The sequence below is a fragment of the Mus musculus genome, chromosome 11 (genome assembly GCF_000001635.26).
Source record: "Mus musculus strain C57BL/6J chromosome 11, GRCm38.p6 C57BL/6J".
NCBI lineage: Eukaryota > Metazoa > Chordata > Mammalia > Rodentia > Muridae > Mus > Mus musculus.
The window spans coordinates 67,774,404-67,791,962 of NC_000077.6; the positions used below are offsets into that span (position 1 = coordinate 67,774,404).

The window sequence follows — 17,559 nt, forward strand, 5'->3', positions numbered from 1 at the left end:
CACTCCGAACCTCTTCCTAGGAGAATAGCTCTGGCCATGGTACTTACACAGATGCTATATGCTGGAATATACACAGGTTCCCGCCAGGGGACCAGGAAGAAGCTGTGTCAGGATGCCAGATGGCAGGGCTGGGGGTGGATACCGTGATACAGTAGAGAGGAGGGGGCCCCTCGCTCACGCTGGCACTGGGAGCTTCATTCTGCCATGGACAGGGCGAGGTGGCAGCGGATGCTGACCCTCCTCCCCATCTGCCTGGCCCTTGCCTTCTCCCTCACAGCCATGGGCAGCAGCCACTGGTGCGAGGGGATCCGACGAATGACAAAACCTCTATGCCAGGATCTCCTCGGGGGCTTGAACTGCATTCACTTCAGCCGGTCCAGCAGCAGCACGGGCAGTAAGCACGATGACAGCCAGGCTGTCCAGTACATCTGGGAGACAGGGGACGACAAGTTTATCCAACGCAGGTTCCATGCGGGGCTTTGGCAGTCCTGTGAGGAAAGCCTCAACAGCACAGGTGAGTGAGTCTGTGTGTCCCTGGGCCAACAGGAGCAGGATGGCCCTGAGAAGGGGCTCCAAGTCAGACTGCTTGGATCTGAATCTTGGGTCTGCCACGGACTGTCTATGTAATCTTAAGCAAGTCCTTTACCTCTGAGTCTCAATCTTCTCATCTATAAAATGGGAGCCATGGAGGTGCTTATGGAGAATGTGCCTGACGTACTCTTTATTAAGTACAAGTGTTCACCCACTTGCCGCTTGTCTCAGTTCCTCAAGAATCAAAGGTGGCCACTATCCTCCTCTAAGCTTCATCCCTAAGATTCCTTTCTCACTCTAAAAGTTGCTGTTGTTATTGTTGTTGTTGTTGTTGTTGTTGTTACTTGGGACGGGGTCTAACTTTGTAGCCTTGGCTGGCCTGGAATGTAGATCAGGCTGATCCCAAACTCACAAAGATAAATCTGCCTTCCAATGCTGGGATTAAAGGTGTGTGCCGCCATACACTGCTTTAAGTTTTTAATGTGTGTGTTTATGTACCTTAATTTTCAAAGTGCATGAGATTGTGTGTCTGTATGTGTGTCTCTGTACGCACAGAGACCAGAAGAAGGCATCAGATCCCCAGCATCTAGAGTTGCAGGCAGTTGTGAGACCCCTGACTTGTTCTGGAAACCAAAGCTAATGCCTATACAAGAAAGAGCAGCAAACTCTCTTCAACACTGAGCCATTACCCCAGTTCCTCCAATGCTGAGTCTCTCTTGTGCTTTTAATGCCTCTTGAAACAGAGGATTCTATTTCAAACAAACAAACAAACAAAAAAAGCAAACACACACACACACACACACACACACACACACACACAGCCCTTAGCATCATTAGATCACCTCCAGATCTGTCACAATCATGGCCCATAACAAGTTGCAGCCCTTATCTCAGTCTGTCCTTGAAACAGCCCTGTATGGTAGATGTCCTTCCCTCAGCTCTGAAGCAGGAGACTGGGACACGGAGAATTTGCACAGCAAGAAGCCTTGTCTTGAGTCAGTCAGCCCCAATTCATTAACATCTTCCAGACTTTGTTGATAGATGGTGGGGGCTTATAAAGTAAAAGGTGAGGGAAGAAGAGAGAGAAGATGGGGAGGTGGTACATAGAGCAGAGTTACCTCACAAAGAATAGAAGGCAGGAGTGCCAGCCCGTGCTGTTAGACAGGCTGGCTGAGCTCTATGCTCAGGGCTAGTGAGCTCCTCTGTTTTCACAGCAAAGGCCCCAAAGTGAAAAGGGGTGGCACCCCACTTACATCCTCAGACTTACATTTCTCATTCAGATGTTTATTTTACCACCCTTGTAGCATCTGAAAAATTGTTCTTGCAGCCTAAGTAAACTGCAATAAAACTCTGAGATATAGTATGACTACCTCCAACCCCATCCAAGCAGGCTCCTGAGAGCAAACGCATGCTCTACCTTAGCCTTTGCACTAAGAGTGATTCAGACACATCACTAATGCTAGGAAAGGGACCTCTCGAATTCTCTTCACTCTAGAGTACTAGTGTATAAAATACACTCTCTTGATACCCCCAACACCTTCCACCCACCCACAGTGACATTTGGCTTCTGATCCTGCCTCTTCTAGGATCGCCAAGATAGGCCCATATTTTCTGTTTGGGAACTGTAGGCACCACATCCATAAGCGAATAATGGCTTAAGAATGTCTGTTCTTTTTCCAAATCTGTTCCCCCAGCATCTGAGGTGGCTTCATCTATGTCCACAACTGAGCATAATGGCAGGGATTGGAATCACCTTGGAAGTTTGTAAGCCTTCAGGCACCAAGCCCCAGAGGCTCTAACTCAATAGATGTAGACTAGAGTCTAGAAACCTGCTCTTTGTTTATTTGGTTGGTTGGTTGGAATTTTTGTTATTGTTTTGTTTTGCAGTTTAGCTAAGGTAATATTTACATAGAGATAAGAGTCACACATTCTGAAAGGCTTAGAGATAAAACCACCATTCTCTGTCCCTTCCTTCAGGGGAAACTTTCAATATGAAGGACAAACACAGATATCTTCATTTTAGACATTAACTATTGACTTTGTATTATAATTAATAAAACATATCACTCTGTGACAATACCCAAATAATGCCTGCCATCTTCTTGTCCAGCAATATCACTGCTGTATTTAGTAAGCCACTAATTTCGACTAGATGTTGCTCATTCTGGCAACATACAGGGTGTTCTCAGTATATTTATTGTTTGTGCAGATTTTCCTCTCCCTGGAGTTCTAATTGCTGCTTCTGTTCCCATCCTCAGAGTGTTGGCATTTCTTTTCCACTCAACTCTGTTCTCTCTAGAGTATGTATCTGTGTTTCTAATTTCCTTCCCTGGTGATTATGGCAGACATCACAGCTAAAGAAACACACCCCAGGACACAGAAAAGCCCTCCAGATAGAAGAGAGTTGGAGGTATCATGGAGTATATTCACTAATGAGCATTTCCTTGCTGGTCATGAGGCTAGGGGGACCAGGGTTTAACAGAGAGGGAGCCCTAGTGCTGAGAGCTAAAAGCCACTGGAAAATATCTACTATAAAGGTAAAACAAGGAAGGGTGTGGTGGTGGATAAGACAGAAGCTCATCCATCCATGTTAGTGGACGAAGGAGATGCTACTTAGGTCTAGAGTCTTCATAAAGCAGGTGGCCATTGTATCAAGCCACCACATGTGCCTTAGTTTTAAATGTGTCTGTGTTTGTTATGGGCATGTTGAAGGGGTCTATGTGTGTCTGCGTATATGTGGAGACCAGAGGACAACCTCAGATGCCATCCTTGAGAATGACACCTGTTTTAAGTCAGGGTCTCTCATTGGCCCTGACCTCACTAATTAAGCAAAAATGGCTGGCCAGCAATCCACCCCAGGGTTCTCCAATCTCCACTCCCCCACCATTGGGACTGCAAGCTAACACCACCATGCCCATCTTTTAACTTGGGTTCTGAGGCTCGAACTCATGCTTTATCTGGGATTTTAACAGATGGAGATCAGGAGTCAGGATGCTCCAGGCAGACAGAAATGAGTTGACCTTGTCTGAAGCGGCCAAATCAGTCTTTGCCACTAGAACACAGGGCAAGGAACAGGAGAAAGCCTCGAGCTCGAGTGGCCATTTCCTGTCACTGGGGCAGCTGCTTCCCCCTTTTATGGGGGTTGGGGGGCAGTCTAACTGGAGAGCTCGGGCACTGCACTGGCATTGGCGTGCTATTTGTGATGTCTGAGTGGGGAGGGCCTTCAGTGGCGGCTGAGTTTGAGGATAGGATCAGGAAATTAGAGAGATGCAAGTTGCTTTCCCTCTGGAAAACATGGCCTCAGCTGGACTTAAGGAAAGGGAAGAGCTGGACTTTAAGGAGGCACAAAAGCAGGAATCAGCTGGCCATCTGCATGAGGTGTGTGTCCCTTAGTCACGGCAACACGAGGCTGGTACCTGGTACAAATTGTCCCTACGACTTAAGATAAAGTCGTTAGTCAGCTTATGTGCACGTAGTGGGGATGTCCTCATCCTAAAACAGGATCTGGGGGCAACATTAAGAGACTGCGTGAAGCTCTTTTGAACTCCTTCCTCTAGCACGGCGTTCTCAGCCTTCCCAGTGCTGCAACCCTTTAATACAGTTCCTCATGTTGCGTTGACCCCAACCATAAAATGATCTTCATTGCTCATCCATAACTGTAGTTTTGCTACTGTTGTGAATCACAATGTAGATACTTTTGGAGATAGTGGTTGAGAACCACTTTAGAGGCTTTATGGGACGCCCTCTTGACATTCCCGTCAACCCAGGGAACACACACACACACACACACACACACACCACACACACACACCACTTCCACTTGGATGGTACTAGAGGGCCTTTCCTACATCAGCTGGCGCACACTCTAAATTTTCAAGAAGACTAGTGTTCTTGGCAATTCACACACAGTCTTGAGTAGAAATTAAGGATGTGTTTCTTGGTTCCTTCCCAACTTTCACACTTCTGGTCTTGAGTTCAGGCTGGGAAGGACCTTTAACAAGGACCTCACTAGATGGCTCTAAACTCACTCCACAGGCATGTTCTCTAAAGAAAATAAACAATGAGAGTTTAAGAATGGAAATTATTGCATATTATATTTTTTTCTTAGAAACTCACAGTGTCTATTAGCATGTAAAATATCTCTGCCAAGTTCCACACACTCCCCCCCCCAAAAAAATTGATTAATATGACACATCTCAATGTTTCCCAAAATTCATTAGAGGTTTCTACATTCACATTTATTTATATTATTTATATGACAATTACAGAGAGAAACTGTTTTGTAGAAGTGCATGTACACCGTTGAAGGCTGTGTAGCTAGAGCCTGATGAACTTGGGCTTCTCCTGTCACCCTATAATCTAATAGCCATTGTGAGTGCTTTCTGCCCGTTTGTCTAAAGTTCCTCTGCTCACATCGCCCATACTTCTTGGTATAAGAAAGTTAAGGTTTCTAAATGTTACCACATTGCCATTGTTTTAAGACAGAAGGAAGAAATCCTCTCAGAAAAGAATCCACCTTCCCAGAACACATTATCCTCTCCATGTTTTGCAGGATGTACCAAAAGCAAAATTTTAGTGTTCAGTTTTTACTTGATATTAGAATTAATTAATACTTAACATATTAGAGGTTAAGTAAAAGCTAGATAATAGGAGTTACCAATTCCCTGCAACTTCATGGTGGCTCACGACCATCTGTAAGATGAGATGAGATGCCTTCTTCACACAGGTGCACATGCAGACAGAGAGCTCATACATTACAGGTAATAATCATGGACTGGAGAGATGGCTCAGCGGTTAAGAGCACAGACTGCTCTTCCAGAGGTCCTGAGTTCAATTCCCAGCAACCACATGGTGGCTCACAACCATCTGTAATGGGATCCGATGCCCTCTTCTGGTGTGTCTGAAGACAGCTACAGTGTACTCATCATATATATAAAATAAATAAATAAAGTCTTTTAAAAATAATAATCATAATAAATAAAAGCTATAAACGCAAAGAGCTCACAGGAGGTGGTAACAGGCATCTATGAATTTGGGATTGCCAGTGACCTTGAACTTCATGCCTTGGCCAAGGAGTCATCTCTTTGATTTCAACTCAGCATTGAGGTCAGGTCCTCTTGGGAGCTCAATATAGACAGATCCTTTGCTTTTACAAAGGGAGAGATTTGGATTTTTCAATCTCCCAGTTGAAAAATCTGTTTCGAGCTTTACAAAGGCCCCCAAAGGCCTGTTTGCGATAAGATACGGAACATCACACTGAATCACTGACTGCATCACAAACACCCAGGATTCAGGGCAGAAGAAAGGAAGGGTCCGAACAGAAATGAAGGAGAAGTGGTACAAACAGTGGAGAGGGTGTTCACGGGGAGGAATGGGCTCGGTGTCACTGGCAAAAGAAAAAAGACTCTGGTCTCAGAAAGATGTTCCTAACCAAGTGCAGGATTTAAGGGTGGGTCAGCACCTCAGTTCTGTGGCACCGGACCTGACTGAGATAAGACTCCCCATCTAAATCAGCTCGTCTCCCTGCAAGTGGGCCCTGCAGTGCTTTAAAAGGGAGACTACATCTCTCTTTTCTCATTCTGAAATAAATGTTTGCAGTAAAGCTCCTGAAGAGAGCCTTGGCTCTCGTCTTCTTTTCCGTGGGCAAATCTGAGTCAACGATATGTGTTTGAGTAGGCCCTGAGCTGTTGTGCTGAACTCAGGGCATTCAGACAGGGGAAACTGGGTAGCCCTGGGGCCTTGATTCTGGGGAAGGACTCTGGGACAGAATCTGAGCACCCAGGCCTTGTATGCAGTCTCCTACGGCTGGCTTGATGTGCCTCTTGGCTGCCCAGGCCCTGCCAAGCTATGTAACACCCGCCTCTCTGGCTTCATGGGATTTGTAAAGATTTTTCTTCTTAATCCTGCTGGCTTTGTTCAGAAGGAACACCGTTTCTGGGGATTCACATTAATCAAGGGGTCACTCAGGTCTAGCTCTCCAGGCCCAGCTAATCTTGTCCTTCTAAGCTATTGGGAATTCTCTTAATCTGTGCAGCTGGCCTTCTGGTGCTCTGTGCCCTGTCCCTGGTATGCTCCTGGATTCTGCTGTCCCTGCCCCTGCCCCTGCCCCTGCCCCTGCCCCTGCCCCTGCCCCTGCCCCTGCCCCTGCCCCTGCCCCTGCCCCTGCCCCTGCCCCTGCCCCTGCCCCTGCCCCTGCCCCTGCCCCTGCCCCTGCCCCTGCCCCTGCCCCTGCCCCTACCCTGATCATGGTTTCCCCTGCCCCTGCCCCACCCCTGCCCCGCCCTTACCCTACCCCTGGCTTCTCCTGCATTACTGCTGAGAGAGACCGCTCTCCTCAGAATAAGGACACTCACTTCTTTCATGTGTTTGGGATGCGATTTGAGGATGTCCCCCAAAGGTTCAAGTACTGAGCCTGGTTCAGTGTGGTAGTTAAGGCAGTAGAAATTTTTTTCAGAGGTGGAAGCTAGTGAAAGATGATTAGGTCATTGGCTGCTACCCTCTTTCTCCTGAGAGCCTGGTTAGTTCCTGAATTGGTAAATCCCTGTGCCTCCAGTCACACAGTGGCTGCTCTCACCTCTTGTGCCTACTCCCACCGGGACAGCATCTGCCATGTGTAATTTAGATAGAACTCCAGGTCCTCATCAGAGCCAAGCTGAAGCCAGGCTCTTGCTCTTATAGGTCCATAATTGTAAGCTAAAAATCTACTCATTTTCTTTGTAAAGTATCCAGACTTGAGTATTATGCTATAGTAGAAAACAGACTAATATACATCTCCAAGCATTAGGTAGAGAGATAGCAGGTAGTGATGTAGAGAAATGTGCCAATGCTCAGGTATGAAAGCCCCAATTTTTCCTTCCTTTCTTCCTCCTTTCCTTCCTTCCTTTCTTTCTTCCTTTCCAGTACTAGGAATTAAACCTAGGGCTTTTCTAATGTTAGGCAAATACCCTACTGAGCCACACCCACAACCCTGAAAACCCCACTTTCAATCTCTCTATCAACATGTATCTTGTTTGGAGCCTGGCTTTCAAATCTGCAAGATAGAGAGCCTCATACTGGCCTCTATCAACAATTAGGCACAAAAATGCTCGAAGCAATCTATCACAATTTCAAAAACTACCTTCCTACACACACACACACACACACACACACACACACACACACACTGTCTTCTGCCACTGCCTGCCTCCCTTTTCCTCCACTCCCTCTGCCGGCCCCCCTTCCTCGCTCTACCTTCTCTCCACCCCTTCACTCTATTTCCACCCTCCCACCATCAGAGCCTCTTTTTACCCCAGCCATGAAGGATCTTTTCTAGCTTCTGCTTTTACTAATGTTTACTTCCACCTGGATGTGCATGCTTAAGGGTAACATGCTAGACTATGCCTGGGAAAATGTATGATATCTGTCTTTCTGGGCCTGGGTTACCCACTCATAAAAGAATGTTTTCTAGTCCCATGCAACATTCTATAAATTCATTTTTCTTCACGGCTGAGTAGAATTGTACATACACAGCATGTTTTCATTATCTGTTTACTGTCGGTAGAACAGGGCTTGACTGTGTTCTTATCTTCTAGGTGAGCGGTGCAGGTGCTTCCTGGGGATAGTACCCGCCGAGGGACAAGGTAAGCATCATGCTTACATCCAGGGTCTCTCACAATTTGACTGGTTCCAATTGTTTTCTTGGGAATGGAGAAAATGATGAAATGGTTGGTTATGGTTTTCCTGTGAAGACAACAGAGGCTTCATTCATGTGCCTTATAGCCCTGATGGGCTGGAAGATGGCAGTCAGCTTCACAAGGTGACAAGAAACTAGTGGAGTCTGCAGCTTCCTGAATCATAAATATTTCAATTGTGGCCAGTCTCATGCTCTGTGGGTAAGAAAGAGGCCGAGTTGGAATACCACGGCCTTGTTTGTGCTTTCTTCTCTCCATCACCCATTCAGTTCGTGCTTGATATCTTGAGGTCTGCTCTTTCAGCAAGAATAGAGGCTTTATGAAACTGCAGAGACAACTGTGCTAATCTTAGGCATTTCTCCGTCCCACCAGCTGTCTTGCCTGGTTGGTAGTAAAACTTTTACAAACTTCTACTTCCCTTCCATCCCCTCTTTCCATTCTGCTCCACCCCACATCCAACACAGCTCCAGTTGTGTTCCCAGCAAGGGTGCACAAACAGCTTGCATAAGAACAAGGGATGCTGGTGGAACTGGAGCCCACCCAAAGCTCCTAATGCTCAAATCCTTCTGCCCTCATATTTAATGTTATGTTTCTTCTTTTATAGATTGGGGAGGGGGTGAATCTGCACACCTGTTTGCAGGTGTCTGTAGAGACCAGAAGAGGTATGGGATTCCCCTGAAGCTGGAGTTACAGGTGGTTGTCTCACCAGACTTGGATGCTGGTAACTGAATGCTGGTCCCCTTCAAGAGTAGCAAGTGTAGGGCTGGAGAGCTAGCGCAGCAGTTAAGAGCTTAAGAGCACTGACTGCTCTTCTAGAGGTCATGAGTTCAAATTCCAGCAACCACTTGGTGGCTCACAATCATCTGTAATAGAATCTGATTCCCTCTTCTGGTGAGTCTAAAAACAGCTACAGTGTAATTATAAATAAAATAAATAATTCCTCTTTTTTTAAAAGAGAGAAAGTAGCAAGTGCTCTTAGCCATAGAGCCATCTCACCAGCCCCTGTGCATCTTCTGTAAAAGATAGAGACAATGTCTCCTCTTGAATCAAAATAATATGCTGACTCTTTTTTTTCTTATTTAAAACTATTTTTTATTTTATTTTATTAGATATTTTCTTTATTTACATCTCAAATGCTATCCCGAAAGTTCCCTATACCCTCTCCCTGCCCTGCTCCTCTACCCACCCACTCCCACTTCTTGGCCCTGGCGTTCCTCTGTACTGGGGCATATAAAGTTTGCAAGACCTAGGGGCCTCTCTTCCCAATGATGGCCAACTAGGCCATCTTCTGCTACATATGCAGCTAAGACACGAGCTCTGGGGGTGCTGGTTAGTTCACATTGTTGTTCCACCTATAGGGTTGCAGACCCCTTCAGCTCCTTGGGTGCTTTCTCTAGCTTCTCCATTGGGGGCCCTGTGTTCCATCTTATAGACTGTGAGCATCCACTTCTGTATTTGCCAGGCACTGGCATAGCCTCACACTAGACAGCTATATCAGGGTCCCTTCAGCAAAATCTTGCTGGCATATGCAATAGTGTCTGGGTTTGGTGGCAGATTATGGGATGGATCCCCTGGTGGGGTAGTCTCTGTAAGGCCCATCCTTTCATCTTAACTCCAAACTTTGTCTCTGTAACTCCTTCCATGGGAATTTTGTTCCCTATTCTAAGGAGGAATGAAGTATCCACACGTTGGTCTTCCTTCTTCTTCTTGATTTTCTTGTGTTTATGTGCTGACTCTTAAGCTGGAGAGTGGACATTCCCAGAATCTCTTGCAATCCTATGCCAGGGTGTTGCTTATGTTTTCCCTCCGACCTGTGGGAAGTATTTGTACCCCTCTCCTTGAGACTCTAGGATTCCCTTGACCCACCAAGTTCCTAAGACTCAACAAAGGTACCTTTGGTCTTCACATTGAAAGCTTGTAGTATCAAGGTGTCTCACATCACTACCTCTTCTTACATGAGTCCACAGGAAGTACTTATGCTGGAAGCTTGGTCCCCAGGGCAGAGTAACTGAAAGATGATGGGGGAACCTTTTGAGGTGGAGACCATGGGAGGTTTAAGATCATTGGGGGTGCTGCTCAGAAGGAATCGATGTAATTCCCTTGCACTAACCCTGAGTTACTTCCCATGAAAGAGGAGGAGGAGGAGGAGGAGGAGGAGGAGGAGGAGGAGGAGGAGGAGGAGAAGGAGAAGGAGAAGGAGAAGGAGAAGGAGAAGGAGAAGGAGAAGGAGAAGGAGAAGGAGAAGGAGAAGGAGAAGGAGAAGGAGAAGGAGAAGGAGAAGGAGAAGGAGAAGGAGAAGGAGAAGGAGAAGGAGACCTGTGGCTTCATGTTAGCTTGGTATATATGATTCCATGCCCACAGTGTAATAAGATAACTAAGGCAGTTTAGCAAGAACCTGGCCCATGCTGTTTGGACTTTACAGCATCCAAAACAGCTAACTTAATAGACCTTTTGTCTACAATATATCTAGCCTCCAGTCTTTTGTTATAAGAACAGAAACCAAAGGATCAAACCTTCCAGTTATAGATTCTGAATGCTCACCGTATCTGTCCTTTCTGTTTATAGGAGTTTTATGGCTCTCCATTGGGGCTGAAGTCTTGGATATCTTCCTGATACTGACAGGTGTCATCCTCCTGGGCTTCAGCATGAGTTGTTACAGTTCCGGATGCAGCTGGCTCAACGTGGACGCCTCAGTGGCTATCCTCATGGTGCTTGCAGGTATTTCCTAGCAGGAGCAGTTTCTCCCAGACCACTCCAGGGAGGACATGGTGCTTCAAGCCACGGAATAGGCTGGCTGGCTCCATCCAGTCACTGGCCAGCTCAATAAAATGGCCGGTCTTCTGGATAAGTCACTGGACTGATTCCACTGGGCGGAAGTAGTATTGAAAAGGAAGAAGCTGGGCACAGGTGGAGAGAAACGCTTACCAGTTCATGTCACAGTCAGGAAAGAGGCTGCGCGGGTGTTGGGAATAGCAATGAGCTCACATAGCAGAGAGGTTAGGCTTGCGTGCACAGAGGAGCCCTGAGACCAAGCCTCTGTTACAAGAATATTATACCGTGTGTGTGTGTGTGTGTGTGTGTGTGTGTGTGTGTGTGTGTGTGTGTGTATACTTGCTTATATGCAAGCATATATTAAGTAACACTAGGAGAATTACTTAACTACTACTATAAGTTAAGTATTATAGCTAGGCTCTGGTAAAGACAAAATAAGAGTGTACCTACTATATAGATTTCGGTATCTTAAAAATTATCACCAACATTTGGTATAAATGTTCCACAAAGAACTCTTTATTATTTTTTTAACACTACCTCTGCTCTCCGAGCAGCTTAGCTTGGCCTTCTAAGGTCCTTAAGTTTATTTCCACCAAGATAGAATCCTAAACAAGCGGCTTCCTTCCAGCCTCCAGACGGACACACTAGGTTCTGTTAATGTGTATCATCCAATTTGTTCATCACTCCTGTGTCTGATGAACCTAACACATCTTGCCCAGGTCACAGCTATGATAAGTAGAAAGGTAAAATCCAACCACTACATCTTCCATAGCAGAGAGCAGAGCCACAGACACGTGGAAATTCCTGCTCAGGTCCTGGTATCTACTATGTTCTCTTGGTTATGATCAGGCCTGTTTATGTGTGTTTCTTCAGTTTCTACTGTGAGGGTGAGATATCAATCAGATGGACTCGTTAAGGATGCAAACGTGCACATACTGCCTAAGGATCTGTAGTGCTAGAGCATCCAGCACGTGCAGGGTAGAGAAACTGGTCCACTGTGCTGTGTTCTTAGGTGTGACTCATGAAGCTTTGCTTACACAGGACTCCTGGGCATGGTGGCTCACATGATGTACACAACTAGTTTTCAAATCACCGTGAACCTAGGACCAGAAGATTGGCGGCCTCAGACATGGGACTATGGCTGGTCCTATTGGTAAGTTTCTTGGTTACAAGCACTGATGAACCAGAAAAGATGAACATAGATTTTTGCAGGTAAATAGACATTGTGATAGAGCTGATACCTGCTACTCTTGTGACTCTTGCTTAAGGTTTTTTTCATAACTTAGTTTCTTATTTAAAATTTTAATGCAAGATGTTTTTTGATCACATTCTTTCTCTGCCACCAGCTATTCTCAGATCCTCTCTGCCTCCCAACCTATGCAATATCGCCCCCGTCAAAAAATCAAAATCAAGACAAAGAAAGAAAGAAAACACAGTAATACAAAAAATACCAAAACAAAACAAACCAGAGAGAGAGAGAAAGAGAGAGAGAGAGAGAGAGAGAGAGAGAGACTTCATTTTTTTGTTGCCCAAATACTCCATACTCCTGAGTATAGAGCCTACCCAGAAATGTTGATTGACACTCACTAGGAGAAAACAGATTTTCCCTTTCCCAGAAAGTATCAATTGCAAACATGCTCTTGGTTAGAGGTAAGAGCTCATGTCTGCTTAGCCTGCTCAGTACTGAGATTTTTGAACCTGTGGAGATCTTATGCATGCAGTCAGAGTCTCTGTGAGTTCATAGGTGAATCAGTCTTACTGTGTCTGGACAACGCCGTTCTCATCCATCACCTCTGACTCTTACGGTCTTCCTGCCTCCTCTTCCCCATAGATCTCTGAACCTCCAGGGGAGAGATTAATTTAAAACACCTCTTTTGGAGCTGAGTGCTCCGAAGTCTTTCACTCTCTGCCCAATTGTGGGTCTCTGTGTTAATTACCATCTGCTGCAAGAAGACGCTTCTCTGATGAGGGCTGATTGATATTCTGTTCTATGAGTATAGTAGTATGTCATTAAAAGTCATTTTATTCTTGTATCACTTTATAGAAGGATAGTAGTAGGTTTTTCCCTAGGGTTCATGACCTAACTAACTAACCTAACTCAGATTCTCAGATATTTTAACAGTGTTAGGTATGGATTCCATCTTATGGAGTGGGACCTAAGTCCAATCAAAAAGTGGTTGGTTACTCCGATAATGTCTGTAATGCTGTTGCACAGTAGATCTTGCAGGTGACTGTTGCAGGTCGCAGAGTTTGTAGCTGTGTGACACTGGTGATAACCTCTCTCCTCTGTTAGCATACAGAGTACCTTCTAGTACCATGAACACGAGTCAGTAGGAGTGAAACTTCTAGCTGGGCATCAGCTTGATCCCTCCATCTTTAATGATGAATATAAGCTGTGTCTTCAGCAGTAAGGCGTCAGCTTGGAGAGAGTAAAGATGTTATATTTACAAACTACTTGGCAGATGGCAAAGTCTAGATTTTTAAACACAGATTGGAGTTTTTTTTTTCCTGAGCTAGACCCTTTTAGACCTAGCTTCTATTTCTACCAGAAAGACATGACACACAAGGTCTATCTCTAATCGAAAGACGCCATCATGCTATACAAGACCCCCATGGGGATTTCTGTGTAACTTCTTGTTTTTGCAGTGCTGGAGATCAAACCAAGGCACTCACGCATGCTGTGCTTTCCCACTGGTCTGCTTCAGCAGCCCCAAATATATCGTATCTTAAAAATCAGTGCGTGTGTGCTCACATTGTCATCCCACACAGTAACCTCTAATGCTGAGAGAAAGCCACCACCTTCAAAATGGAGGCATTGGTGTCAAAACCTGACAAAATAGAATCAAAGAAAGTCAGATGCTGAGAGCGTTCACTCATAATTGTCCTGATGCCTGGAGCTTTTTAAAAGTTAAAAAACAAAATGCTAGGCAGAAATTTACTGTGGGTTACACTAAGACAACTCGAGGCATAAGGAGAGTCAGTCACTTAAATAGGAAGCCCAGCATGCTCTGTGTAGCACAAGCTTGACCCGCAAACCCCTAGGGTCAGTTGTACCACCAAAATTACAAGCCTTACCTAGCAACTATGCACAACAGCCAATCACAGCTTCCCAGCTCCCGAAGGACACAAGACAACTTATCCACTTTTCTTTTTCAGAAACCAACTTTTCTCTCTGTTCTCCAGAAATGCCAGAGGCTACCCACCCCTGTCAGCCCAGGTGTTCTAGATTGCACTTTTCTTCACTATTTGTGCCAAATAAAGTCTTTGCTTGAAGAACTATCTTTATAGCTTCATTTGGTCCTGACAGTTATTTTCCTGTCTGTAAAACTCACTTTTGGCAATCACTCCCTCATTCTGCTATTAAGCTTCATGCTGCACCTGCTTCTAAACCCTTCTCAGCTTTGGTCTCCCCAGTCTGAAGATGTTAACATTTATTTATAACTGGGACTCTGTACACTGTGCCTTCCACCTGGGTCACTGGAGTGCCTTCCTTCTTAACTTGTTTGTGGTATACAAAACATCTGAGGGCCAGCCAATCATCCATACTCAGACTTTGGCTGATGTCCTGCTCTCTCTCTCTCTCTCTCTCTCTCTCTCTCTGTGTGTGTGTGTGTGTGTGTGTGTGTGTGTGTGTGTGTGTGTGTGTGTGTGTGTGTAAGGACTCAGTGGGACTATGCAATAGACTTCTTTCTTATCTTCTGGAAATCCTATATCCTAAGTACTGTGTGTTGCTCATTCTTATAAACCCTGCAGTCCCTTCCTTTATCATTTTCCAGGAAGTGCAGAACTTTATAATCTCCTTCAACAGAAAATCTACCTGCGAAAGGAAACCTCCCATCCTTATCCTAAGACACACCTAAAGGCACAAAGCAGCATTCCCTGTGGGTAACAGCAATGTCTCTACCTCCAAGTGGGTGGCTGCCCCCTCCCCCAGAGCAGCCCTGGAATTCCACTCTAGGTCTTTTCTAACTGTGCCTTCTATTGCAGTCTTGCCTGGGGATCTTTTGCTCTCTGTATGGCTGTTTCAGTGGCGACCATGAGCAGATACACCACAGCCCAAGCAGAGGTGCCAAGGGCACAGAAAGGTGGTCCATACCCTCAGCACAACACCCCACAGCCTGGACCTTCACGGAAGGTTTGGCAAACAGGAGCGACTCCCCATCCTGTGGGACACATCTTCACGAATGTTCCTGGGCACCCGCCCCCAGGTACAGGAGGCAAAGTGTCCATGTGCTAGCCAGTGCTGCATGTGTGGATGAGCCGGGCATTTATTACCACAATGAACACCCCTGGAGTGGAGTTCAGAAGACCACAGTATAGGTAAACTTTCCACTACCCCTCTCTGGACTTAGCCTCTCATGTCTCCTACAATTCCTGTGTCTTTAAAGGAAATAATGTCTACAGAAGATATCAACTATTAACACCCCACTATAAAGGAACATTGTCGTTTCTCTGACTCTGAGTTTAATCAATATCCCAAAGAAAGTGGGATCATGAAAGTATTAAGGGCAACAATGATGAAGGAAAGGACTCCCCATCCTTTACAGCAGAAGCAAAATATGTCACCCACACACATTCACGGACAGTCAAACCTGGAATATTTCTTTCTAGTTGATGCAGGAAATATGAGGCCATACTGTACATTCTAATTTTCAGTAAGAAGACAGAAATTTTAAAGTCAATTATGTTGCCTAAAGATATCCTTGACCAGGCTTGGAGACACAGGTCTTTAATCTCACAACTCAGGAGGCAGAGGCAGTTGGATTTTTGTGAGTTTAAAACCAGTCAGTTCCAAGACAGCAGAGCTCCATAATAGAGGAACTGGATCTCAAAGTGAATTCCTAGTGTCTACTCGCAATGAAGCCAGTTTGGAAGGACTGCGAAGTGAGAGGCAGCAATGCCATGACATCTTATCACAGGGAAAGGCAGCGAATGCTTGGATTGTGCTGCTTGAGTTAAACCACAAGGCATTCGTGCATCTAAAAATAAACCCTGCCAAGCGTGCAGGCCTTGTGGGAGGTGGCACTGTGCTCGGGACTTCCTGGTGCACTCAGTTAGGACACTGCATGAGGCTATCCCCTGGCTTAAACCGGCGTGAGATTAAGCCACAGGTTAGCAGGCATGTGGAGCATTTTGGAAAGGAATAGAGACCGCAAATCCCGAGAACCTTAAACACGTCCTAGCCCAGAGGGATTTAAAAGAATGTACATTTACTTGTTCGTGTGTCTATTTTGTGTGTGTTCATGGGTGGAAGCCAGAGGACAACTTGCAGAGCTGAGTCTCTCCTTCTACTGTGTGGATCCTAGGGATCGAACTCAGGTCCTCAAATTTGGTGGCAAACTCTTTTCCCGATGAACCATCTCACCAGCCCCTCAGAATCATTTTTTTGTGCTGCATTTATGTAGTTAATAAATATATTTCTGAAAAAAGCTAGATGTCTACAGTAAAACAGTAATGTGTTTGTGCGTGCTGAAATTAAGTTATACTATCAAAGAGTAATGGGGAAACTTTCAACTAGTTTCTTCATGTTTAAGATTCAGGTTGAACATCTGTCTGGTAATTGTTGGTCCCGTGTGTTTTGTTGTACAGTGGTTTAAACCCAGCTTCTCTCATCTCAGAGACGAGTGTCAGTGTCCCCTGGGCCCTTAGCCCTCCCAGAAGAGAAGGACTGATACCCAATAACCTCTGCCCTTTGTGTAGCATGTGGCTTCTTCCATAGGGCTCATCACCCTGCATGTGTATGCAAGGAGAGCCTGGGTGACGTCCTAGTGTCCAGTCTCATCTGGTCCCAGAGAAGAGGAAATCCTTAGAAATGTTCCCCAGAGATACTTGACTGTTGGATGAAAATGAGAAGCCTACCGCTGACGATGCCACGGAAGAAGTGAACCTTCTGGAGTCACTCGAACAAAACCGTTGTCAAAGGAGCCGGCAGCTGACGTGGATGTCGGGGTGAAGCTCGAGTCAAGACAGGTTCTTGAGCTCCAAAGACATTTGCTCTCTTTTAAAATCTTAAAAATATTGATTGCGTACCAGGTTGTGAATGCCTATAATCCTAGCACTGAGACAGGAGGATGATGAGTTTGAGGCCAGTCCAAAATACACAATGAGGCCATTTCTAACATGGACAAATGTAGTGTGGTGTTGAAGCATAGCACACAAACAGATGGGTATCTAAGTTACATGTGTGCAGCGTTTTCAAAAAGGGAACATTTGCCCCAGTGTGACCGTATTGCTGGTCAAGAAACAAAGATGCATCGTCTGTGTCTGCCAGAACACATGCACTGCCATATTCTAATTCTTCAGTATATTAAAATGTTTTCTTTACATTTCTGTTCCCTCACACAGGCCATAAATTTATTTTATGAGACTATATAAACATTTCTCCTTTTATCTCCAACATCTTAATTAATGTTTGATGTGTGTATGTGTTGATCCTTCACACACACACACCCCAGATAGTCTTCTAAAAAAATCATTTCCTGGGAAATAATATGGCTATGACTATCAACAGGAATTCTACAGCCAGATAATCTGCCTGTTTTGGTTTGGATATAAAAGGAACCATTTTTCATTTTTTGTTAAAGAG

At 45.3% G+C, this 17,559-nt stretch overlaps 1 protein-coding gene across 1 annotated transcript; it reads left to right on the forward strand.

Annotated features, from left to right (window-relative positions):
- Positions 1-204: 204 nt before the first annotated feature.
- On the forward strand, positions 205-15,495 carry Gsg1l2 (GSG1-like 2). The gene is made up of 5 exons (NM_001347057.1): positions 205-514; positions 8,103-8,150; positions 10,767-10,919; positions 12,015-12,126; positions 14,961-15,495. The coding sequence occupies exons 1-5, from the start codon at positions 205-207 to the stop codon at positions 15,208-15,210; spliced, it is 873 nt and encodes a 290-aa protein (NP_001333986.1). The 3' UTR covers positions 15,211-15,495.
- Positions 15,496-17,559: the final 2,064 nt, after the last annotated feature.